General features: G+C 37.7%; 1 protein-coding gene across 4 annotated transcripts in view; it reads right to left on the reverse strand.

Annotated features, from left to right (window-relative positions):
- LOC102544052 (ankyrin repeat domain-containing protein 26-like) overlaps positions 1 to 27,416 on the reverse strand; it is a 60,331-nt gene that overhangs the window by 14,747 nt on the left and 18,168 nt on the right. For 2 of the 4 annotated variants that reach the window (XM_072954326.1, XM_072954324.1), the window contains 19 exons: positions 26,878 to 26,960; positions 24,589 to 24,807; positions 23,926 to 23,977; positions 23,481 to 23,550; positions 20,788 to 20,848; positions 20,513 to 20,700; positions 19,092 to 19,224; positions 18,622 to 18,683; positions 16,032 to 16,125; positions 13,587 to 13,615; positions 13,331 to 13,403; positions 11,306 to 11,560; positions 9,627 to 9,700; positions 8,994 to 9,135; positions 6,617 to 6,827; positions 5,277 to 5,460; positions 4,291 to 4,428; positions 2,338 to 2,850; positions 745 to 897 (listed from right to left, as the gene is read on the reverse strand). In XM_072954326.1, coding sequence (XP_072810427.1) covers positions 745 to 897; positions 2,338 to 2,850; positions 4,291 to 4,428; positions 5,277 to 5,460; positions 6,617 to 6,827; positions 8,994 to 9,135; positions 9,627 to 9,700; positions 11,306 to 11,560; positions 13,331 to 13,403; positions 13,587 to 13,615; positions 16,032 to 16,125; positions 18,622 to 18,683; positions 19,092 to 19,224; positions 20,513 to 20,700; positions 20,788 to 20,848; positions 23,481 to 23,550; positions 23,926 to 23,977; positions 24,589 to 24,807; positions 26,878 to 26,960 — 2,734 coding nt within the window. The remainder of the gene's footprint in view (positions 1 to 744; positions 898 to 2,337; positions 2,851 to 4,290; positions 4,429 to 5,276; positions 5,461 to 6,616; positions 6,828 to 8,993; positions 9,136 to 9,626; positions 9,701 to 11,305; positions 11,561 to 13,330; positions 13,404 to 13,586; positions 13,616 to 16,031; positions 16,126 to 18,621; positions 18,684 to 19,091; positions 19,225 to 20,512; positions 20,701 to 20,787; positions 20,849 to 23,480; positions 23,551 to 23,925; positions 23,978 to 24,588; positions 24,808 to 26,877; positions 26,961 to 27,416) is intronic. The other 2 variants (XM_072954325.1, XM_072954327.1) reach the window with 2 other exon arrangements.

Here is a 27,416-nt window from a genome sequence, read left to right on the forward strand (position 1 = left end):
ATACGTGAATATTTTTCTTTTTTGGTGGAGGGAAGTAATTTTTACTTATTTATTTTTAGAGGAGGTACAGGGGATCGAACCCAGGACCTTGCGTATGCTAAGCATGCACTCTACCACTTGAGTTATGCAACCCCCCTATAATATGTGAATGATATCTCAACAAAGTTAAAAAAAAAAAATCCAAAGGCAGGATCTAGACAATTTTCTTAATTCTCTATTTTGGGTGTACAGATGTGATCTGAACTTCTCCATGCTTTGACAACATGTCTAAAATGAATAGAAAATGAAGGCAATGTCTAACTTCAACTGGTTTGTATAATGACCTTTCTGCACAAGGTATTCTGAAATCCATGAAATAAATACACACAGGTTCTATATCCATTCACAAAAGTGAAGATGAGACATGACAATTTTCTGGAACATTCCATGAAACATTATCCTCTGATTTTATCTAGCTTGCCTCATTGTGGTGAGAGATCACTAAAACATACTGTTTAATAGGAAAAAAAAGTTAACTTCTGTGAGGAAAGAGGTATAATTCTCAACTTCTCTAAGGGTAAATATTATAAGAAAAAAATAAAGAATGGCAGAATGAAAGTCAACATTTAAGAAACAAGTGCATTATAAAGATAATAAAAGTGAAATTATAATGAAGATGCAAAAGAAAGCTGTCCCTGAAAAGCTGGTGGCCTGCAACACTCTGCGCTGCACGTTCACGGCCGACGTGCTGAATTTCATACATACTGGGCTCGCAGTTTGATGTGGCTTCCTCTCTCCATCCTGTCTCTTATTTTCTGAAGTAGTTTGATGATGTGCTGTCACCTCCAGGGATGCTTCCAACGTGGACACTTTCTTTCGGGTGTCAGCCAGTTCTTGCTGAAGCTGTCTCATACGGGCCTAAAAAGATAACTCTGTTACTGAATTTTCAGTCACCTTATCATTAAGTTACATTAATAATATATAACTCCAACAAATGGGCTTTGAGAACTATCCCCACAGACATCAGTTCACCTTTTCCTAATAGGCACACATTCCTGTTTACTGAATTTCATTAAACACACAGAAGGCGTGACCCTCCTGCCTTACCGACAGTAAGTTAACTTAGACAATGGAGGCAGCCCCACCAGCCACTCCCTGCCCCTCCCAGGAAGCGGCCGAACTTCACCCCCACTGAAGTCTCAGACAGAAAGGGGTGTGTGGGTGGGATGAGTGGTGGGTGGTAAGTTCCACACTGTGGAACATTCTCCCTCTTTCTCATTAGAGGCTTAATAAGTTCAGAGTTCTTCACATATTCAATCTGGTGTTTAAATCCTTCCAACAGACTCCCATCTCACAATAAAAACGAGGATATTCCAATGGCCTTTGGGGACCCGAGACAACCTGGCGTCCCCTGCCTCCTGGACTGCAGCTCCTACGGCTCCCCCCACCTCTCCCAGGCACTCCCTTCCTGCCACTCAGGACTCTGGCTGCTCCTCCTCAGTCTGAAAATGGGACCCCAGTGCCAGACTCGAACATCACAGAGCGCCCCAGTTCCTCTGTTCTGGACAAACTTAGAGCCAAATGACAGTAACTGAGCCTTGCAATGAGAACTGTGAGCACATTATTTGAGAAAATGTTCAAAGTAAATTACAAATAGAACAGGGGAGACTAAGTCAAACACAGTTTTGCTAAAATTTACATTTGTCCCAAATTATGACTGAATGATAAGTAGATGCCTTTAAGGAGTGGAGAGGACATAACAATACATGATTTGAGATGGAAGTATTTCTAAATTTAATTCCAACTGACATGAATAAAAATAAAGTTATACCAACCATACCAAAGTATGAAAAGCTACTGAAGGAAAAGTACTGCAAGATACAGCATTTACACATTAACTGTCAAGGTAATCCACACAATTGAATCTTTTCTCTCTCTCTTTTTTTTTTTGTTTTTGTTTACTTTTTTTGTTCACACAACTGAATCTTAATTTCAAAATACTCCTTTTAGGTCTGAGCACTTCATTTATCTGCTTCATGATACTAAAATGTGGTGACAAAGATTAAAATGATTTGGGCAGTATAAATTACTAAGACCTGCCTGTATCTGTCAACAGCTTATAGCTTAATCTCTTAGAATTTCAGGTGACACGGCATCTTTACACAAAGTAAAGCACCTCTCAGGTCTAATTTTTGTTTGCTGGATACAAGAAATGCCTTTAGGCTGCTTTACAGTGTATATATTTATAGCCCGCACATTTTTTATATTCAACTAGTTTCAATGTTCAGCTTCCATCAGATACTACTTTGAATTTTGTTTGAGGAAGTCTGAAAATTAGTTCCCTTTCTGGGTACTTACTTCCATTTCTGCTCTGTCCGTTTCATACTGACACAGTCTGTCCTTTAAACATCTGCATTCTTTAATTAACTCCTTGTTTCCTTCCTCCAGCATCAGAACTCGTCTGCTCATGGCTTCAAGTTTTCCCATGTGATCCAGAAATGGCTCTGGAGTATTAAGTACTGTCTTTTCACTTCTGGCTTCATTTCGAGCAACCTCTAGTTGCTGTCGAAGCAACGTGTTTTCACTTTGTAGTTTACATATTGTCTCCTTCAAGAATGCCTGCTTTGCAATGTATTTGATGACGTCCCCTTGTTTGCTCTGAGACAAGGGTTCAGTTTCCTTGTTTGAACACTGGGCTTGGCCTCGGTCTCTGTGCACACATTCTAATACCAACGTTGTTGGTCTAAGAGCATCTCTCCTGGGATGGAGCTCAATTTCTGGGCCACGGAATTGACGCTCAGCTTCAGGAAGTTGCTGAGGAAGCACCTCGCTGCTATCTTTTGGGTCAGACAGCTCAAAATCCATTGTGTCCTGTAAGTGAAACCCCTCATCTCTTACTCTTTGAACTGTATGCAATAAACTGACATATCATAATTTCCTTTGAAGTGGAAGACTAATCTCTAAGTTTATACAACAAAAACTTTGCAGTAACTGGGTATCCAACTGGAAAAACTTAAGGTGGATACAAATCTCAAACTTTAACCAGAAATCCCCCAAAGTTCAAAAATTTAATTAAAGACAGTGAATCCATGAAAGTTAAAAAGAAACCACAAAAGGATGTTTAAGAAGCTCAGAATCGGAAAGGCCTTTCTTTCTCTGAAATACAACAAACCCAAAAGGCTTAAAATAAAAAATGCATAAATCTGACTACACTTAAAAATTATATCTGACATCTAACCTTTACAGCTACCCCCAAAGTAAGAGCCTTAGCTCTGTAGAAATTGGGACAGGTTAGATTTCCTAAAAAATTCTTTCCTGAGAATATTCCATAAATATTCTCCCTTTCTAACATTTTTAGAGCGAGTTATAAGAATTACATCTACGGATAAATGATAAACCTAAGCACTGTACTAAGCACATCTACAAACATCAGTTAACTCATTTAGCTGTGACAATTCTGGAATAAAGGGTTAAAAACACAAGCAAGCTGCAGGGTTTTCCCCAGGGCTTCTGAGTCTACGACTCTTACACCAAACCAAAGCTACTTCTTTAGGATAAATACATAAACACAAGAGAAGCCTTCTATTTCCCTAATGGTGAATACACTAAAGGTAAAGAAGGTCAAATTTACAGAGCTCTTCTTAGAAAGTCAGGAGACTATTTGCTTCTGCAATAATTTTTATTTCTTCTTCATGCTGTTTATAACAGTAATGGATGTGAAACAGCAGGAAAATACAGTGAACTGTTTTATTAAAAATAAAGTCCTGATCAATAAATTATCACTAAGTATAGATTATGGCGTATCTATCACTATATTCGAAAGCTCCTTGTACTGAAATCGGATACCACATGGAGCAGAGTGTTACCTTTTATCACACGTAGGAGAATGACACCCAAACTACGGTTTCTGAACTGGCTATACTTTTTCCTCCTTACCATCAGTGGAAATGATAAAGTAACCTCTCCATTCATCTATCAAAGGAGTGAGATCACTGCCAGAAACTAGAATGCTTGCCGTTAGTAGCAACAGTTTTGGATCATGGAAAGCTCATCAATTCCTATGGACAATATTAACAGCCTCTCCTTGGATGAGGCCATTGTGAATGTCACTACATCACTGTTGCCGGCAAGTGGATTTGAATTCAAAATATCGCTTTATCCAATAGACCGGAAATGAAACCCCCAGAAAATGTATTTACATATGCAGGCTTTTAAAACCCTCTATACTTTCTGTACCTACAGTTTTGGTTTTTAAACTATATAAGTATACAAATTCACACACACACGTTTGAAGATGACTAAAGAAAATACCTCAGCATTCATTTTCTCATTAGCCTTTTCTGCCTCCTTTTGTTGGGAAAGACGATGGGCCAGGACTTCATCTTGTATTACTTGGGCATTCTGCTCTTGGGAAAGTTCTCTCTGAGCGTCATTTCGCTCTTCTAAAACCTGGAGACATATGACATTAGGGTTTGGGTTTTACACCATGAAAAAAAGTCAAAAAAAGCTTAGGAGGGGAATCTTTAAAAAAATTTTTTAAACCTGTTAATAAGAAGTAGCCTTTTTAAGCACAGGGACCTTTAATGCACATAAATAACTCAAATTCTAATACACATGACAGTTCAATGCATCACAGAGCAAAAACACAAGGGATGTAGTATCATGAAAGAAAAACTTTCTTAGCACTTTTTAACCTGAGTTATAGTCATTTTACAGTGTTGTGTCAAATTCCAGTGTAGAGCACAATTTTTCAGTTCTACATGAACATATATATATTCATTGTGACTTTTTTTTGTTGTGAGCTACCACAAGATCTTGCATATTATCTCCCTGTGCTGTACAGTATAATCTTGTTTATCTATTCTGCATATGCCTGTCAGTATCTACAAATTTTGAAATCCCAGTGACAGAAAATTTCTTTATAAGGCATTTAACAAGTTCCATCATAGTCTCAAGGTGATTTAGCCTGGATTTTAACTTCAAAAAGCCAAAATTAACACCTGGATTTGAATTAGACTTGTTAATTTGTTCAATGGACCAAAACCGTCAATCCTTATGTTAATGATGAAGCTCAATTTAACTTCCATTCCTTCATTCAGAAAAGACAGAGCATCTATTAGATGCCAAGAACACCAAGAAATTAGTAAATTAAGCTCTAAATGTCATAGTTCATATTTAGGATGAGGTAACTTTTATTTGTTTTAAATGAAAATATAGATTAATTCAAAAGAATATTATAAATAATATTGATGAAACAGTGTTAGAGGTATGAAACTTTCACATTATGACTAATTTACCTGATTTGGTTTATTCCTTATGCTCTTCAGTTTGCATTCTAGTGCTCGGGCAGTGCTTTCAAGTTGTTGTTTCAGGTCAACTTGCTCATTGTATTGTTTCTCTTTTCTTTTTAAATCATCCTTACATTTTTCATATAATGTATAAGCATTTTTCTTCTTCTTGTTTTCTTGTTCTAATGTACATCTGCAGTGAAATATGCTTACCTTAAAATTTATTTTGTTAGAAAATTAAAAGTTCACTTTATGATGTGATTCTTCACATGCTCATTTATTACCCTAATGGAATTTCTAGGTTCTCAATTTTTTTTTCATTTCTAAGTCTCACATTTTAATTTCCTCACTTCAATCTCTTCATAAAGATATACACACACACACACGTTTGAAAAGTAGCAATGAAAAGACAAAATGCTACTGGGTTTCAGACAAGAGTAACTCTGGTCAATAGTGTAGGAAAGAAATCTTGCAATTATTCAGTAAGGATTGAATTGAAAATTACCCTTTTTTCCCCACACAGTCATAAATTACTCCTTCATTGGGACAGAGAATTTAGTTACTATTTAAAAGAGAAGTTGCTATTTAGAAACAAGTTTATAAGTTCATGAGAGATAAAATTTCAACTTCCTGAAGTGTTACAGGGACTCCTACATGATCTCCAGCGGAAGGTAACATCCGCAGGTGTCTTTTCCAGAACACAGACCCGCTAATTAGCATAATCCAAGGCGAGGCTGGGGAGTCTACTCCCTGATGCCCTACACTATGTTTCTTCTTTTGCAACACTTTGAACTTACCTTGTGGAATATTATTTATTTAGTAAATCATTTTTAAATCCCTTTTGGTACAAGGCAGGATCCACAGTAAGTAATTAAAAAATAAAGAGTAATCCATGCTTTCAGCATAGACCTTTGAACTAATCTTATCTCTGTATGAGAGCGATGCTGAATAAACTAACCAGTAATCACTTTCCACTTTACTTTTCAGTCCATCCATTCATATGTTAAGAACCAAACTGCATAAATTTTTTTTAAAGTTTCTGCCTTGAGAAAAATGGTCATTTCATAATTCTGCAAGTGGGAATGTAAAGTAATACAAACTTTCTGGAGGACAACTGAGAGATAAGGATCAAAGATTTGTTGTAAAGAAATACAGGATATATATATATATATCCTATATTTGGCTGTGTTATTTCCAAGAGTCTCATATTCCACAATAATAATGAAATTTTCTCCCCTGTAAAATCCCAAAAGGTAAGTTAGCAATTATAAGACTTCTCCTACATACCTACAGTATTAAAGTAAATATAAAGAGTTCAAATATTTCTTTAAAACCAAGAAATTCAGTACCTCATGCGGCAGAGCTCTCGTTCCCACTCCACATTTTGAAGTTTTAACTGTGATTTAGCTTCTCTTGTTTTCAGCAGCTCTGTGTGTAGCCAGTTCACCTTATTTTCCATTTCTTTAAGTTTTCCTCTAAGTACTGCACAGTCAGATTCTTTAAGTTCTATTGATCTGACTGAATCAACTGGATCCTGAATGTTCAATAACCGATCAGAATCTGCATTAGGAAGAAAACAAAAACAGAAACAAAATACATGAATAATTTTTGTGTATAAAGAACTGTGCATTTTCACATTCATTCATCCATACGTTGAACAAATGGATATTGAGCATCTATAACGTGCAAGACATTCTTCTAAGCTCTGCAGATATTAAAAGAGTGACAAAGTAGTATTATGAACATTACGCAAATAAATTTGACAACTCAGATGAGATGAAGTGGGTAAAATTCCTTGAAGGAGAGAAATTACAAAAGCTCAATTAAGAAAGAACAAATAAGCTAAAAAAGCCCTATATCTTAAAAACGAAAACAAAATCCTATTTAAAGACCTTATGACAAAGAAAACTCCAGTCCCAATGGTTACACTGGTGAATTCTACCAAGTATTTTAGGAAAATTTAATACCAATTCTACACAAATTCTCCTCAAAAAACGAAGAGGAAGAAATATGTCCTCATTCTCTAAAACTGACATTACCCTGAATCCAAAACCAGACGAAGATATTACAAGAAAGAAAACTAATGTCATGAAAATGGAGGTAAAAATTCTAAACAAGACATTAGCGAATTAAATCCAACAATACAGGATAATTCATTGTGACCAAGTCGGGTGTATCCCAAGAATGCAGGGCTGTTTTAACACTTAAAAATCAATGCTATTCATCATATTAACAAACTAAAAAAGAAACCATATGATCATGTCAGTGGATAAAAAGAGGCACTTGTCAAACCTCAACACCTATTCCTGATAAAAACTTCCAGGAAACTAGGAACCAAGGGATCATCTTCACTATGACAAAGATCTGTGCTAAGCCTACAGCTGACACCATACGCAACGGTGAAAAACGGAATGCTTTTCCCAGAAGGTGAGGAACTGGACAGGAGTGGCTTCTCTTACTCCTTCTAATCAGCACCGTACTGGAGCCAGTGCAATCAGGCAACATAAAGAACCAAAAGGCATCTGGATGGGAAATGAAGAGGTAAAACTGTCAGCTAATCAGCGGGGAATATGATTATATGGTGCGAGTCAGCTAACTCCAACCTGTGGGCTGGGTTGCTTGCTTTGGTAAATAAACTTTTACCACATCCATTACAGCCACGTCCATTAACTTGTGTATTGTCTATGGCTACTCTTGTTGCAACGGTGACAGAGCTGATTAGCTGTGACAGGGAATGTATTTATTTATTGGCTGCAAGTCTTAAATGTGAACTATCTTTAGTAAGACAGTAGTTTAAAGAAGAAAAAGCTTGACCACCTCTGGTTATGTAGAAAACCTGAGAGAATCCATAAAAAGGCTACTAGAACTAACAAATAGGTTCAGCCAGGTTGGAGGGCACAGAGTCAGCATACAGAAATCAACTGTATTTCTATCATCAGAAACTAAAATTTAAAACACATTATTTTAAAACAAATAAATAAAAATATACAACTTATAACCTCACTGAAAAATAAGAAATACAGGTAAACTCATAAAAGACGGAAAGACCCAGACACTAAAAACTCTAAAATATTACTGAGAAAATCAAGGAAGACCTATGTAAATGGAGAAATCAACTTTGTTCGGGGTTAAAAATTCCGTATTGTTAAGAAGTCAATTCTCCCCAGATTAATCTACAGATTCAACATAATCTACATCTCATTTCCAGGGCACTAGCAGACTTTTTTTTTTTTTTTTTACATTGACAAGCTGATTCTAAAACTCATGTGGAAAGAAGGGTAATAAAAGGAAACAAGATGAAGCCAGAGGACTGTGGCCTTTAACCATGGAGCTACAGAAGCAGAAGCTGGATTTTAGGCAAGGAGGTAACAAAGACCTGAATTTTAAAAACTGTCTAGTAATCACGGTTGCGGTGTAGACCAAGGTCCCAGGAGGCGGAGCGGCGGCCAAGAAAGTCCTGAGGTGATTTCAGCGTTCTAAGAGGAAAGCAGCGATGACCTGACCCCGGGTGAAGGCGTAGGAGCAGCAGAGGCAACAGAAAGCACAGGGAGAGGGGACGGCCACAGCCCCTGGCTGGCAGCGCACACGTCTGATTCTGCTTCAACACAGAGCAGGCTTCTGAGACGCAGCGGCTTGTGACGCAGCCGCGCTCCCCGGGCAGCGCTGGGTGTGCGCACGTCACCGCGAGACACTTACATGGGCTGTGCAGTCACACGGGGGGCCTACCTTCACTCTCCGGGCCAAGTCGTTTGACTGGCCTCAGGGTGTTCTTAGAGTTATGGAAAAGCGACTCAGAATCCTCGGAAGCTGTCCCCGGTGACAGAGTTAAGTCATCGAGGCCATCCACAGAATTCATCTGCTCTTTGACCTACGAATAAATAATGCTATTTCACAGTGTCTCCAACATAGTTATAAAATATGCTCAGTGTACAGAGGTGATAGATATCCATCTTTTTATGAGAGCAAAAACAGACACTTCTCGAAAGAACTGATTTCTGTCAAAAGGCTAACTTTATCAATAGTGTTTCTAAATGATTTTTAAGTAAATGTTTCTACAACAAAGGAGGATTTTCTGTTTTTCCACTCTATCTTTTATAATTTTTTTTTTACCATAGGAAAACAATATTCAGGAAGGTTTTTTTGCCTCAATTCCAAGGATAAAGTTTAACTATAAATGATTATAGATCCTAACAATACTTTAAGTTTTGTAACTAGATAGAATGCTATTAAAAACTAAATATTAAATAATTATTTATTGACTCTAAAAGTCTAGTTTGAAAGGCAATTTCTTTTGAACTGTATTATTAAAGCACAGAAAACAGTATTAAACCAGAAATTTAAATTTACATTTTTACATACCTGTGAGTGGTTATTTTCACTTCCATCAAGTCTTTCTTCCTCTTCCTCAGATGTCCTTTCTAAGTCTAGGTCTGCTGAAAAATGAATATGCTTAGTTAAAATTCATTTTTATCTAGAACAGCTAGATAAAAGGCATCATCTTTATAAAAACATAAAACACATTTCATCAATTGACAGTTTTAATTAAGCTTAATCTTTAGCCGGATATTTACTTCTTTAAGAAATACTTCTAACTATTTAAAACTTCAACAAACTATTTGGGAAATACTTGATGTTACCAGATTAAAGGCATACAAACATCTCAAAGTTTCACTCACAAACTGATTCACCAGACATGAACAAAACAAAGAGAAATCAAACAAAATTTAAAAATACAGTAGAAATATACAAAGTCACGATAGACTCTATTCTCTACCTCCTAACAGTACCTTTTTTAACAACATACCAAGCTTCAAGAGCAATGTCATTCATGGTTTCCAAAATTATTGCTACTTTTTATGCTTTTATCTTTCCTTTATCTGAAACGTTTACCTCTACTGTTCTGACAGTTCCTTTGCCTCTTTGAAGACTCAGCCTGCTCTGTGAAGTCCTCCTTGATTACAGCTCTCTTTCCGCAGAGACACAGGGATCTCTTTCCTTGGAGCTACCTTGGTACTTCACAGATTTTTCTAGTGTGTCTTCACCAGCTGAACTGTAAACTATTTCTTTACATGTCTATCCTCTTTGCTCCCATGCTGTAGAGTATCTGCTCTCTTAAAAGTATCTGTGTATAAACTATTTATTAGAAAAACTTTCAGTTTTGAGCTTGTAGTCACTACTATAGGAGATAACTGAGAATCTTTTCCAAATACAACATTAATTCTGCAGGTAAGGATAGAAAAGATAAAACTACAGGAGCAGAAAAAACATTGTAGGACTTATTACTACAGCTCTGATTATATCACTGACTAAGGCACTAAATTAATTGGTATACAAAGTAGAACACGTATTAGATGTGGTTAATCAACAGACTGGGTATCCTAGAAGAATTAGAATTGATATTCCATATATTATTTTTAAGTGATCAAGCACTCCTTAAAAACCAATATCCTTTTCGACCCACCAATCCATTAAAAATAATAAAACAAGCTGATACACTGTGCGGACACAGTTAAGAAGGAGGTCCTGTGTAGCAAATTCCCAATGTCTGCCACTACCGCTGGGAAAGCCACTTCTAACATACATAAAGGCAGAGAATATACTAGAAATACTTTGATATTTAGTTGCAGAGGTGCTTTTTCAGTTACACTGAATACAGCTATAACAAATATTTATAAATTCAGAGCTAGATAAAAATAAAGCTAAGAAACCATACTTTGAGAAGGGAATCTTTGGATGTCCACCTAGGTTTCCCAACTACTCACAAAGCTCTAGACATCATCCTCCTACCCGCTCTCAGGAGTATGCTAAATACTATTCTGAACGAACTTACTTTCTCCTAATTCTCTTTGCTATTTAATATGTTGCTTTGATCAGAGGTTGAATGTAAATGTCATGCAAAAAGGTATTGTCCGGTTGTAGGTTGCATAAAAGGAGTAAACACAAAGGAGATCCTGCCACAAAATGATTTCTGCAAAGTCAGAGTACGGTGAAGCCACGCACAGGTAGACCATGGCTAGCTCTCTGTGCTGCTTTATTACCTTCTTTGCTGCTTCTGTTCTCTGGCAGCTGTGACTCACACAGGCCACGGAGCGCTGCGTTTTCTGACAGAGACACGGCTCCAATATTCATCCGGTCTTTATCTACCAGGGCCGTCTGCCTCAGTTCTGTGGGTGCTGACTGGTTTGTGGTCACTGATTGTGATACCAACAGACATTTGTCAACTTTCAAATGCTTGGCTCTTTGACCAGCCTCATTATTGAGGCTCAAACTAGTAGAAACCCAGTCTGAAGGACCTGAAAACAAAGTTTCCACTTATTAGAATGTGAATAACAATACAAACTTGACTAACTTTTACGAATTCTCTTCCCAGAGCAGCAGCCCCACGCCCTCCTCTCCCCCAAACACACTGCTCCTTCCCAGCTGGTTGCACTTTACATGTCATTGCTGTTCATATAGGGAACCACTGTCTCTCTTTTTTCTACCTTTAATTTTCTAGTATTACTAATTTAGATTCCTTCATCACTCTCTAGAAAACAGTCTATATTCTGTTAGAGCTTTATGAATAATTACGACTCTTCAACATATGAAGTTTTTCATTAACAAAATGTATGTCTAACCAGCCATTTACTGGACGTTTAAATATGCATGACAGTATTGAGTCCTAGAGATGCAGGCTTTAAGAAAACTTCTACTGAATGGTACTACTTAAATTACAATGAGGCAGTCTTTCCTCAATGTACCAATATCTTCAGAATCCTTACCTTAAGCCTTGGATAAACATCATAAATTTATATAAGAAAGGATAGCCTTGAGTGACTGATTTTTTCCATATAAAAATAGGGTAAATCTAGGTACAAACTACATCCAAAGAGTACAGAGTGCCATGAGACAGGAAACACATAACAAAAATGTTTTACTTTTTTAAAAAGAATTAAGTTGTCAGATTCAAAATTTTTAAGGCAAGTTAAAGAAAAAAAGGCAAGAAATGTAGACGCGAACTTTAAAGCCCACCTCATCACGAGGGCCCCTTTATTATTTCACACCCATGAACCCTGTTTAAAACAGCAGTTCTCAAGTGTCATCTGAGAAGCCCTGAAGCCCCATGTTCCCTCCATCTAGGGAGTCCAGGAGGTCAAAACTATTTTCACAATAATACTGAATGCTACTTTCATTCTCATTCTCTGTTAAGTGTGCAGTGGAGGTTTCCAGATACATGACATTTGAGAACATCATAGCTCTAATGGCTAATGGAATGTTTGTGCGTGCTTGTTTTTTAAATCTTTCAGTTCTATTTTCTAATATACTAAACATCAATAGATACAACCCACTTAACAGTTCTTCAGAATTTTCAATAATTTTTAGTAGTATAAAAAAATCCTAAACCCAAAAACTTTTAGGATTATTGTTTTAAAAGATCATATCTACCAAACATTAAGGTAGGACTAATTACTTCCATCATTTTTAATAATCAAAGACACCACACACACACACACACACACACAGAGAGAGAGAGAGAGAGAGAGAGCGCTAATCAAAACATCCAGTTGCCTTAAGACCTTTGGGCTAGGGAAATAGCTCAGTGGTAGAGCACATGCTTAGCATGCACAAAGTTCTGGGTTCAATCCCTAGGACCTTCATTAATAAATAAATACAGAAATAAATATCATCAATGTGATAGCGCTAGATGAAATAATTAAAGTGAAATATGACTGACATGTTAGCAAGTGAAGCTTTGCTCTACGTAAAGGTCAGAATTCAATTAAGCATTTTAAAACTCTGGAAAAATCTTAGAACCTAATAATCAATCTCTCAGGATCCCTGAGAAGTACAGGGACTCCAAACTGAGCACTTTGGTGTCTCCCAACATCAATAGAAACATCCAAGTCAAAGCTGACATTTTAAAACTCTATTTCTTACGCTTATACATATTTTTCAAACATGGATACCGATCATAACATCTGCCTTACTTATGTCACTTTCAATTAAGTTAGAAAAAATAGAAGGAATTAGGAATAAGAAGACTGTACTTCATTTCATAGTTAAATTTGTATTGCAAAATTTACCTGATTTGAATCTTTGTAAATTCTTCATTGCTCGTGTTTTTTTAGGAACAGAATCTTTCACTCCAACTGCAGGCTGAATGGTTTTTGAAACAAATTGATTAATCATGTGCATTTGATACAATCTGTAGTAATAATTCAAGGGGGGAGGGTCTAGCTCAGTGGCAGAGTGCCTGCTTAGCAGTGCATGAGGTCCTAGGCTAAATTCCCAGTACCCTCATTAAAAAAAAATTAAACATAAAAGTATAAAAGTTTTTACCTTCAGGTGAGGATGTTTTTCAGTAGAACCTAAAAGCCAAAAGGGACACATAATCAATTATAAGTAAATATGAAAGCCAACTATCCAGTCATGCGGTTAGTACTGAGCGCAATCCTCATGCTTGCTTTGGAAATGAACACGTTAGGTTTCGGTGTTTTGTTTTTCAGGGGCAGTTAGGACAGCAACAAGACAGACATATGAATCCATTATAGATACTGAATAAAGAGCAGGAATATAGGTTTAACAAAACATGCAGTTAAGATGTCAAAAGTACGAGTATGTTTCAAATGACTTTATAAAATAGAAACGTGCACATATACAAGTGTGAACATGCTGCCTGAGGAGGAGAAAAGCGATCTGTCATCAGAGGAACAAGTTATGGCTCCAAGAAGACAAAAGTGAAAGCTGATGGTAAAATGCAACAGCACATCTTTCATGCGACTGACACTTAGACTACAAGTGTTTATCATGCTCTTCAATTTGTCCTGTGATTCAGGAAGTCCACAGTTGTGATGGCAGTTCATTTGAATGTGCACTTCACTTCTCGTCAGAGAAAGTGTTATGAATTGATCAGCCTGGATACACACTTGTAGAATAATCGTTCATAAAAATATTCATTTTCTCCCATATCCACATGGGCTACCAGTATGCCTACATTTCTTGGATCCTCTAGCCATCAAAGTTTCTTGATCCACTCATGCAGGAAAGAATGCATACTGAGTTTTCAATATTGAAATCTGGTGATCAAAAAAAATTTCATCGCCACAAAATTATTAGACATTAAAAGTCTTTTATGTTTCAAAACCTGTGTAGTATTCACTGAAAATAACAACTTTAGCATTTATGGAATGAATCCTATTAATTTCTTTTATTTCCAAAATTGGTTTGGTAAATCAGGCTAATGTATAAAAGGATTCTTCTGAAACAAATATCTTATCAAAAAATAACATATATTAAAAACAACAACAACAACACAGCCAGTGCTTCATATTCAAGTTAGTCTCATTTGAATAACAAATACCAATACAACATTTATCTTTGAAGCCTGATAGGAGGAGAGGCTGTGGTTTACCCCAATTCTAGGCCCCCTCCTGATTCCAGTATTCTCTGGATTGGCAATGATCTAACCTGGCTTCAGTGCAAATACACTGATGCCATCGAAAAGGAGTTCTCTCAAGTTTCCTCCTCAATTCCAAAATCACCTACCTGCGGCTTTTTTTCCTCCTTCCTTCCTTTCACTTTCCTCTTCAAAGGTACCTCTACATCTGTGGTCTTAATTCTTCCCCTTTTCTATTCTTTTGATGGATGATCCCCACCACTTCTTTTCCCTCTCTGCTTAGCAGCAGTAGCTTACACCTCTAATTTCTACTTCAACTCTTTGCCTCCCTCTGGCTATGAACGTGCTCAGAAAGAAAAACAAAATCGTGCCTTTCCTTGTTGCTGTTGTCTTTAACTTCCCAGTGGCTCTTCTTCCAGATTCCCCTGAACACAAGTCTACCCTCTGAGCGTGATCTGAAGACCAGCAACAAGGGCATCACCTGACAGCGTGTTAGAAATGCAGACCCACTGCTCAGAATGTGCGCTTTTCACTGGGTCCCCAGGTGACTAAAATTTGAGAAACTCTGGTCTATACCGAGTCTGCTTCTATAGCACTCGGACTTAACCGATCCCTCTGAAACAGCCGCACGCGTCTCCCAGTAACACTTCCCCCAAAACTGCATCAGGATCTGCAGACTTTTCAGTGGACTCTTTACCAGGCTCCAGCTCCCCTGACCTCCCCGGAACGCACCCTGCTCTCCACCTCTTTCCCACTCTCTTCTGTTGGCCTATGAGACACCATCCTATAAGGCAGCAACACGCTGCATGACACGAAGGTCCAGACATTGACAGCTGACCACACCCGCCTGTGCTCACCGGCAGCCACACCCAGCTCTGCGTGATCAGGTACCGCAGTCCTCGCCGCCTTCCTAACGGTCAGGGGACGGGCGAGTGGGACATTCTGCTGTGCCTCCCGGACAAGGTTTGGTGCTGGAAGGAGCTCACTTCATACCCGTCTCATTTCAAACACTCTTCTCTTCCTTCTTCTAAAGAACTATTCTACATTACCACCTCCTGCCAGGGACCCCCCTCCTTTTCCTTCATTTACTCCCCCCCTCTCTACCTCCCTCATTCTTCACTCCCTCCTTCCCTCCTCCTGGTTTCCTGACTGTCCTCAGGTCACAGAGCATCTTGAAACAAAACTAACAACTGAGCTCCTTAAACAGCATTCTAGTTTAATCTGTTGCTGACACCTGGTAAGATATACAATTTACTTCCTTTTCTCCTCTTTTTTCTCACTGTATGTTCAACAGGTGATTTTCTCTGGCTGAGAGAATAGATCCAAATCCATGTTTTAAATCAACATTCTGTAAAATGACTTTTTTTGGAATAAAATACAGTACTTACTTTCTATTTGTCCATTTAATGTATTTTTTTCTCCTAGACCTGCAGCTCCAGATAAATGATCAACACGGTTCGGTAGTTCAATCTCAGAGATACTCTGTTAAAATTAATATTAATAATGAGTTGCATAAAGATTTCCTGATCCCTTTCTAAGAAAATACTGCGTTTCCTATCTTATTATTATTTTTTTTTAATTTCCTACTTTAAAAGCAATTAGACTCGAAAACAAAATAAGCATATCCTGGAAACCCAAACATTTAAATAGAAAATTTCATATGCACTCTTAGAGCAAGTCTATCTTTTATCTTCAGCTGGCTTTTGATCATCTGTAAACTGAGCATGGAAAGCTAGAGCAAATATTTTCACAGACAAAATACTGACTTACATGCAGATTTCAACAAAGAATTAACTTCAAAGCACCTAATTCCATTTTGCATTCCTCGACAAAAGAAGAGGACGTTTAAAAAACATAAGTATTTTTATACGTATAACTGAATTGCTTTGCAAGTACACTTGAAACTAACATTATAAACTGACTACACTTCAATAAAAAATTAAAATACATATTTAGATATATTGTTTAATAAGTATGCTATACATTTAAAATGTTTCTTAGGACAGATACTGTTTTTAGCATTAAAATAACATACATGGCATGAAAACAAGCCTTGGAGCCTGTCATGCTGAGTATTAACAGAACACTGTGGAAACCGCTACATTTCAGTAAACAAAGGCTTAGCAGAATCTCTTATTTGATAAAACTTTTATTGATAGGGAAAATAGTTGAATAAAGTACCAAAGTAGAAAGAAAAACATTCGTTTAAATTAACAGCAGAAGAATTTTAAACGTAGCTATGCAGCTCTTCAAAAAAGTACCATAAGCTTTACTTTACTTAGGGAAGAAGAAGAACACTCTTCAGTGACCACCCTCATGTGCCAGGCCCTTATGATGCACATTCTCTTCTCTACACACAACAATAATAACAGTGACTCTAAGGACGGTTACCCACTTACTGCTCTTGCTGCTTCCTGGCCACTCCAAGATGCTGGAGTACCGTGATGAGCAGATGTGACCCGCTATTCTCTCTGTCCGGAACATCCCTCCCCTGGACCTTCGTGTGACTGGCTCCTTCCTGTCCGTCACCTGGCAGCTTTGGTCACACTCAGCTCTTTCCTGACTACCTAAATTCCACCCTTACTCCACCCTCGTCCTAACTACAAACTCCCCCACTGTTGTCGAACCTCACGCTCTCCACGTTCCTTACGTGAAGGACTTACTGTCCCTGATACAGGGTTCCTGTTTACTTGTTCTTCTGTTCCTGCCACTACAGCCTAACCCTTCAACTGTTACATTCAGTGTCTAACTCCCTGGTGCATAGCTGGTGTTCAGGAACAGGAATTTATTTAAGGTCAAAACATCGAAAATCCCCAGAAGGCGTCAAGTACCAAAGCACTACGTACCTATCGGAGATCTCCGATAATAGCCTACCGACACTCAACATACCCCAAATGAGAAATCCCCGTGCCCGCTCTAACTTTCCCACTTTATTGTCCTTCAGATTTTAAAAAGGTGTCCTCAACATTTCAGTAGGTCACTAGTGGCCACTGTGATCATTCTTACATTTCTATAGCACCCTTTGCAGTTGACAACGTGTTTTCACATTTGTTACCACACTTTTGTTCATGACACATAACCGGAGAGGTAGGCATCAGTACCATGTTTTTGAACGAGCTCACTGACATTCAAACAAGTCAGACAAGTTTTTCCAAGATCTCACAGTGGGTCAGAACCAGGATGCTACCACGTCTGCTGACTTCAAGTACAGGACATGCCGAGATCCAAGAGTTCAGGCTCTTCTGACCTCTTTCCACGGCTATCACCTTGCAATAGGTCATCACTACCCTGCACTTAGCTTCCTTCAAGTTCGGTCGCCATAAAGGTACTCAGTGCATGCTATTTTCTACCCAAAATGGGCTGTCCTCAGTAAAACATCACTAAACCAAACTGGTGGTATTTTAATCCCACATATTTATTACTATTCCCCATGCTTTTGCTTCTCCTGAAATGTTCGCTGCAGATCTACTTGACAATCCAAATATAATAATACTTTCAAGTCGCAGGCACTGGCTTTCCAAGGTCAAAGTGGTTAAACAAACAAAAACACCGGTTTTTTGTGTTTTTTTTTTTTTTTTTTTTAGTACAACCTGTTTCTCTCTGAATCTAAGAGTTTTACACATTCATTTATAACAAAGAAACAAACATCTGGTCACAGGCCGACCAAGAATTATTTTCTTCAGTTTTTAGAAAATGTAACTTCAGAACCCAAACCGATTCCCTGTGACTTCTAAGCCTTGGCTTTTGCACTACATACAGCAGTTTCATTAGGCGAGTCTGGAAAATTAACACAAGTGCTCTCTGCAGTGGCATGACATGTAGCACGGAATGACTTTACTAAGTGAGGGTTAAAGTGAGGAACCAAAATTTTGCTGGGCAAATGTAAAAGTGAGAAAGTGAAGTCAAAACATCCCTCCATTTATGTTTCAACATCACGCAATGCTTACATTTGAACATAATAATAATAGAAGACAGTACCTCAAAAGCCCGGGATGATTCTGCATCTTTCTTTCCTTTGAATCTTAATGCTGGTGTTGCATCTACAAAATGCAGTCACAGATACATTAATGAGAACACATACCACTGGGAAGTTTAAATACACATAAGTCTATCTGGATTCATGAATATGTCAATAAATTAAAGTGGCACGGAAGAATTTCAGAGGGTTGAAGCATTTTCTGGAAGAAAACTTGGTCGTAGTTGGGATATTTATGAAGGAAGATGGCAAAAGAAAAACACTTAAGAAGAAATGGATATCAGATTTGGATCTACACACTTCAGATTTTTTACACTATTTTTTTTTTTTTTTAATGGAGGTACCGGGAACTGAACCCAGGACCTCGTGCATGCTAAACGTGTGCTCTCCCACTGAGCTATACCCTCCCCCCTCCAACCACACTAGCTTTTAAGCAGAGAAGAAAACCCATAGATGCTCACTGACTTCCCACCTCTGTCACTTTTGTGTGCTCCATCTCCATCAGTAGAAATCAACTTGCTATGATCTGCTTGCTCCTTTAGAACACTGTTAATTGTCCGAGTGCCGTTCTCCTTTCCCCCAGTTTTTGGCTTTGTTGCCTCTCCCTATAAAAACAAAACACAATGTAACAAAAACCCAACATCAGAAAACATCATATTCCTACACTTGGTCATTCAATCAATCAGTCAGGAAGACAACATATAGTTACTGTATCCATCAAATCATAGGCATTCTCCTGGGAGAAGCTGGCAATATACATAAAAGACAGATTCTGCTCTATACTCTAGGGGAGGTAGAGACACATGAAAACGAATCAACACAGACAAGTTATCATTCAACAGCTCTACACCTGAAGTGAACAGATACAGTAAGGGCACAAAGGAGAGAAGAGACTTGCTGCATGTCAATAGCTCCGGGAATGCTGGGAAGACCAGACTGTGTCTTAAAAGACAGACCCAGTGCAAAGAGCAGATGTGAAGGGGGTTCTAAAAAGGGCAGCCTGAGCCAAAGGTCGAGGTGTGAAACAGCATGAGAAGTCACATGGAAAACTAGAACTCAGTTACTGGGGACGGAATGGAGAGACAAAATTTGCTAGATTAAATATAAGACATCACTTCATTAATTTAAATGTGAGGCTATCTAAAAGAATAACTTCAAGTTAAAACTAGCTTCCATAGGGAACTGTATTCAATATCTCACAAAAAAACTATAATGGGAAAGAAAGAAAAATTGGTTATATATATATATATATATATATATATATATATATATATATAACCAAATCACTTTACTGCACACCTGTAACTCATACAATACTGTACATCAACTACATTTGAATTAAAAAACAAACTTGTATAACCAAAAAGAAAAAAGGTGAGGGTCAAATTTTCTTTCTGTTGTTCATAAAATCAGCTCTATGTCCTTCAGAAGAGTCTGAGCACTTTCTTCCATGACCTGACTTTTCCTTCTCTTAATTTGAATTAGAGATGATTCTGTCATAATGTGTGCTATAGAGTTCCTGCTCTCACTTAACCCCACTATTTCTGCTGTGTCTGTATAATCATCTCTCTCGTTTTGACACTCATTCATCTTGTCCTTATTAGATGAACGCTTCCCCTTTGTACCCCTGCCCATCTTCATATTCATCCAGCTGTTCTTTCCTGTTGCTCTCTTACTCTTTCTTTTCTTGATGGCATATCTGAGAACTGTTTATTGCCACCAACCTTTACAAATCTCAGTCCTGCACGTGTACCTCTCTTGTTGTCACACTGTTTTCTATTGTGATCTTGAGGACTTCCATTCCTCTGTAGGATCCTTTTCATCCCCATGAGAATCAGGGGGACGGTAAGTGAAAAAGCACAGGAAGGAAAAGTTAAAAACAAAACGGCTTACCTCTGAAACACCAAGGACTACTGAAGACGTGAGAGGTTCCGGTGCTGGGAAGGCAGGATGAGAAAAGCCTGAAACTTCAGTGGATGGTTGGGAAAAGGTTCTAACTGCATCTTCATTTTCACTATTAGAAATATGGTCCTCAAAGACGGTGCTAGTTCCTGGTTTCAAAGCACCATCTTTTGCCTCTGCTGTAGTGAAAACAAGGTACGGTAGATGAAATGATCTGTAATTTCTCATCAGTGAAAACACAAAAAGACAGTCTTCAAATAACTTACTGTTTATCACGGGTTCTTCCCAGGCCCGAATTAGCTTGGCAAATCTTGGATGCCGGACTTTCTAGAGAAGAAAATTGCAGCTTTTAAGAACAACAAATATGAAATTGAATAAAGTAACTGTAACATTTCCCCATTCCTAGATGATCTAACAAAGAGCGCTGGCTTTGGAGTCATTCAGATACGGATTCAAGTCCCGGGTCTGTCATTTACCAACCTACATCTTCTCATGGGGTGAGGATTATGACAGATGACCTCAGGGGTCCCAAAATGTTACTTTCTTTACCCCTCATTGATTATTATACAAACACTATGGTATCCATTAGATGACTTTCTTGACCAAAATGATCTAGAACAAAATCTTATACCTGATAGTTTAGAGTCGTATTGAAAAACCTCACATTAAGAAATTTAAAGTGGTGGTTGTATTTTGAAATGTGTTTGCATGATTTATATATGTGTGAATGATCTCTCATGGGGGAAATATGAGAGTTTACTTTTTAGCAGTATCTTATTTGGATGAGTTAGAACAGCAAACAGTATAAGCTACTTCTATTCCATTCGCCAAAAAGCTACAGATAATGGTTGTTCATAGTCAGTTACTTCTAAGAAAGAGGAATAAGAACAAAAGTAATTCTGAGGGGCAATGACTCATGAGTGAAAGCCACACACATAGTAAACAGAAAGCTGTCACTAAATATGTTCACAGAGGCAGAGTGAGATGGACTGAAAGAGCAGACACCGAGGAAGTGTTTTCTGCAGAGAAATATTAGGTTTGGGGAAAATCATTAAAAAAAAAAGTGGGGAGGAGAAAGAAAAGAAAAAATGAGACATGACTAGTGAAGTACAAATTTAAGGCAAGTAAAAAGGAAAATGTAAGTATAACAAGGCACGTGGAGAAATATATATATTTCAGCATTTATATATAATAGATCAGGGATGTATCAGTATTGTTAGGGATATACGATGAGTGAAAGCCTCTGTTTTACCTTTTTATTATATATATAAAAATATATAAGTTATATATGCAAGTATATATATTATTCAGCAAATTTTATAAAAATATGAAAATATATGGCATATAAAACATATATATAAAACAAAGGCCTTTCTTCATAGTATATCCCCAATAATACTGACTTGTATTACTCCACAACTGTTTGTTTGCAAACACTGCTATAAGTAACAGTTAAATTTTGTCACTGTAAGTCACTCAATTGAACATGGTCATCTCTCACTACCTGAATGCTGCAAATTATTACTAGAGGGAGAGAAAAATAGATTTTGGAAAGTGTCTAACACATCAGCTTTCCACCTAGACAAAGAACTGGTAATCAGGATTCTAAGGATAATAGATAGGTTGAAAAGATATATTTCATGGAACATGAGAGGGGGCTAAAAGAAGGTTAAAAAGTTTTCATCTCAAATTCTAAGCTCACAGTTGGTGGATACTGAAAAACAGACTGTAACCTTTTCCTACTTATCATATACTTCCTATCTATTTCCTCGGCGTTTATGACATATTTCCTCTCATAACAACTGAACTTTTACAGCCTAAACAAAGGGAATAGAAATTTAAGTCATATTTTTAGAATTCAAATAGATTTCATTATGATAGAGTGTGCATGTTATTTCACCTGCAGCATGGTGCAGAATTCCATGTCTCCTCATGCACTCACATTCATAAAATACTAAAATGCTTCTTACATTTAAGACCTTATTCTAGGTGCTCCAGGAAATGCACAATTACATTCCCTAATCTCTAGCGGTGTATAGTGATGCAGGGGCTATAAGATGAATATGTAAATAACTACACTACAAAATGTCTGAAACTTGAAATTTTAGAATGGGACACGGGGACTGGACATACTTTTTAAAACTGTAATATGAAAGAATTCTGAAATAGGTTTCATCATATGGTTGTTATTAAGAGTCTACTTTTAAAGCTGGCTGTTATTTTAGGGAAAACATGTATTCTTCAGTTAGATGCAGAGTTTTGAATATATTCATAATGGGATAATTTAGAAAACACAGAGGAATCTCTTTATAATATGGATTTTGAGAAACAGAATTTTAATTTCTAAATTACTAGAATTTCAACTATTATTTTAGTCTTAAATGCAGAACCAGAGAGAGAAATAAAGTAAAAAAAAAAACAAGAAAAAACAAAACAACCCTCTTACCTCACAACTCTCTGATACCAAAATAGTAAGTGTCCAAGGGGGAAAAAAAAAGATACATGCTACGTAAGTTTTGGAACTGAAAGGCCCCAGGAAGAGGCCATGACTATCACAGTAAGTAGCTCTGTGCACTGAAGAGGTCCCTGAGGCACAAGTATTATACAAATGCTGTCAGTGTGGTTTGAAAGTCAAAGAATCCTTATCCTTGGCCAAGCTTCACACCCTCCTCTATTGTGGGAAACCTTTCCACAGTACAACTTTCCTGTCACGATCTATTTTCTAGTCCATTTTGCTTCAGCCTCATCTTCAGTATTTACCAAAGTTAAAAAAAAAAAAAAAGGAAAAGAAAAAAAGAAAAAAAACCTGCCATATTTTAATAAAATGGTTTAACTCTGACCAACTTTCTCATACAAACATAAAACAATGATAGGCAGAACACTGCTAAATTTTAAGAGTAAATACTACACAAAACTAAATTCAGAGAAGAAAAATTAATTTCACAAGAAAACACTTTACCTTGGGAGCAAGATCTAAGTTACCATCTGATGGAGGCCGTGAATCATCAATATCATGTTTGGGTGAAATACTTTGGAGAAAAAAAACACATCAAAAATGAGTGAGTTCATTTCTTTAAACAAACAAGTCACACAAGTCTATGCTGAGGGATGAGAAAGCAGATTTGGGAGCCAGGCTGCCTGATGGTTAAGTCACAGGTTAACTACTTGTTAACCATGGAATCATGGGTCAACTAGTCAACCTCCTTAAGCTACAGCTGCCTAATTAAGTAGAAGTAAGCTATAACAGCACAGCTACTCTGCAAAGCTGTTGTGGTGACTGTACGAGGTAACAAATGCCAAGTACATAGGTGTCTAACCCAGAGTAGGACACTCAACAAGCCTTGTTTCTTTTCTCTGTGTTCCCTCAGTCAGCATGTAATTTTTAAAAATCCATAAAATCCTACCTGCTTACAGAGATGTCTTCAAACCTTGGTGCAACCTTAATCACTGAAATCTCTATTAAAGAAGAAAGTAAAATAGAATTTATTTGGGCAATAGAAAAATACAGAATATTAAAAGTATGAGATCAATGTTTTGTTAAAAAGCATTCCATTGGGACCACACCTGGAGACTACACACTTGAGTGAATACGGAGTATACTCCTGGCAAGTAATTAATGCATAAAAACCACTTCCCCTCCTTTATATTTATCAAAAAAAGAGGGTGTTTATCCAAATTTGATATTTTAAAGTGAACTGCTGTTTACAAGGACCAAAATCCCAACCAAACTTTATGAGACTCACAAAAGAATGATAATCATTAGTAGAATCAGTATCATAAACTGACAATGTCAAGCTTACATAGCATGGTATTTCTGGACGACACCCATGGGACAAACCCACCCTGCCATTCGGCTTTGTCAACCTCATGTTGTCTGGGCACGGTCATCCCTATTTGCTCACATGCGGTCTAGGGCTGCTTTCACACTGCAATGGCAGACATGAGTGGATGTGACAGACATCACATGGTCTAAAATATTGACTCTCTGGCCCTTTACAGAAAAAGCTTGTGCATCCCTGCTTTATGTCATAACAGGAAACCCTAAGACTCAAATCGAATCTTCTTACTCTTCTGCTCAACATTCTTCAGTGGATCCATGCAGCTGCCATTGCTGGTTCCCAATTCGACATCCTTTTCTTCTTCGTTGTCCTTGCTGGACAATTGCAACTTTTCTCGGATATTTTCTGCCCCAGTGTCCTTTTCTTCTTCATTGCCCTTGCTGGACAACTGCAACTTTTCTTGGATGTTTTCTGCCCCAGTATGCGAAGAAGGTAAGCTCTCCTTAGCTGCAAAAAGAGAAATGATTGTTTTACGGTCATCAAAGTAACTTCATTTCCTTTCCCAGTGGCTGCTTTAGGAATGAGCATGTGATGTAGCCCAGCCAATAAGATGCTAGGGGAAGTCTACCAGAAGCGTCTCTGTTTCCTTCCTAGTTAACAGAAAACATGCAGAGAGAAGCAGCCCTCCTTGCCTGCGGATACTGTCATGTGAGAAGATGATGCTTGGAGCTGCTGCTAATCAGCAGACCAGGAAAGGTGACATCAAACACCAGCAGCCTCATAGCTAAAGGAGGGATAGCGTCTGGGATCCTGATGACATCACCGAACCTTCTAAACAATCCTGACTCCTGTTGCTCTAGCCACTGTTACTTAGGGCTCCTATTATTATTTGCAGCTAGAAGCATTCTGACAAATCTCCCAAGGTCTACAGCAGACCTCCTCCTTTCTATAGTACTCGAAAGGCTTTCAGAAGCATGCCTGAGCGAGGTAGTCACCTCGTTCCCAACCATTACTACAGCATCCTTTCTGCACCAACAAAATGAAACGCATAGATCCTGCAAAGTTCACTGGCACATCTTAGCCTCTGCACCACTGTCCTTTCTGCCAAATGTAATCTTCAAAGATGTTCCACCCACCAAACACTGCCCTCTGCCTCCTTCCCTGGTAAACTTCTACTTTCTCTGCATGGCTTATCTGACATCCTACCCACTTTTAAAAAACTTCTTTCCTCACCATGGACTTAAAAGTATTTGGTACATATTAAATACCAATTAAAAAATACATAAAGACAGTTACAAAGTCCTAGTGGGCTCTGGGACACAGTAAGCACAGAATAAAGTAAAGCCAATCATAAAAATGAGGATGACAGTAGCAAGCTCTTGGAGGCCAGGAACTGTGCTTGTGACCTGTTTGCATTCTGCAATGTCAGAGTGGTGCTTAGTACCTAAACGACACTTGATAGTCATCTGTTAAGTGGATGAATTAACAGATAAGAATGTTTTTTTTGTAAGTCCTGTTTAAAAAAATACAGACATTAACCAGGGACAACTCTGTTGTGTTATGAGCACCTTGAAGACCAAAACTCTGTCTATTCCATCCCTGTATTTCCTACAACAGAAGTTCTTTGCTTGATCAAAATCTACCAAGTTAAAGGTGCCCTCATACAGTTCAGACTGAACAGCACGCTAGGGGTCACATCTAGGCAACACAGTCGTCGTCTTTTTTTTTTTTTTAATGTGAAGCACTTCTGTGCTTTCTTTACAATTTGTTGAGTCCTGAGTTGTGCTATTTGAGTATTTATTATCACAACCCTTTAACTAATGGCAACAGAAAATCTTGTTCTAACAAAATAGTTTCATGACAAGTATCCCCAAAACAGAAGAAAACATCTGACTCTCATGAAGGCGACATGTCGCACTGTGCACTTCTGAGGAATGAAATCGGTAAGAGGGACCTTGTTGGTGTAATGATGCGAAAAGTAACCAGTGCTTCTCAACAAGGCACTGCTTTCCTGACTTCTGCACTATCACTAGGTATCTTTAAAATACCATCTCGTTAGTATGCTGCACACTGGCCCAGCTGTGCAGCTCCAATTGTTGGCCATTTGTTTACAGCACCAGGAAGGTATCGCTGAGCTCCCAGTTTTAAAGACAATCACTTTTTAGTGAGGCTAATCACTATGCAGTAACTAGCATTCATTTACCCAATGGAATCCAACTGCTGTAAAAATTAAAGAGCCAGTTCTGTAACAAGGCCAACTTCTTATAATGTTACAGGAAATGTACAACAAAGTAAAAAACCTGTTTTTCGTATCTACACAAAGATATAATATGGGATTTCAGGGGCCATGATTAAATAAATGAATTTCTTTTCAGACAATATTGTTCCAGATTTTACATTACCTACAATTAACTTCTCAAATAATTCTGCACACTAGACCATTAAGAAAAAATTAATTAAAAAATAAAAACATACATGAAATTTACACACTGGCTTTTTTCACTGCTCTTTCATTATCAGAAGTTCCTCAATCTTACTTCCTTATCTATGGTAGGCCCAACAAGAGTAACTTATTACCTGAACTCTGTCCTAGGTCGCTATTTTGAGGGGGAGTATTTGGTATCCTTCCGGCTCTGTAGTCGACAATCAGTTGGTAAAGGCTATGTATAAAAAACGTGATAAATAAATATTACTACTTGAATACTAATATGAAAAACAATTACCAAATATATTAAATTCATAGATTATTTCAGACAATATCAGAGGCAATATCAAAACTTCAATTGTCCCATATTCTTCAAATTTATACAATCTACAAACTTTAAATTTAGCATGTATAATTTGAAAAGAAAAAAAGTAAGGTGAAGTAGTCATGAACTAAAGGCCGTACAGCTCAGTAAGTTAACTAGAGCGAGCCTGACATGTGGTAAGTATCTCGAGCTCAGAAGTCCCAGCTCTATAACCAACAACTATTTGTTCCTGGACAAGGTGCTTCTCTTCAGCTCAAAGTCTCCCTTTATAAAACTGGGATCTTACAGTCTTGTTAGGCAGTTAGTTATTAATACTCATAGAAGTATTACGAAGATTTAATGAAATAATGTATCCCCCAGATGCTC

This window comes from Vicugna pacos, chromosome 34 (genome assembly GCF_048564905.1).
Source record: "Vicugna pacos chromosome 34, VicPac4, whole genome shotgun sequence".
Taxonomy (NCBI): Eukaryota; Metazoa; Chordata; class Mammalia; order Artiodactyla; family Camelidae; genus Vicugna; species Vicugna pacos.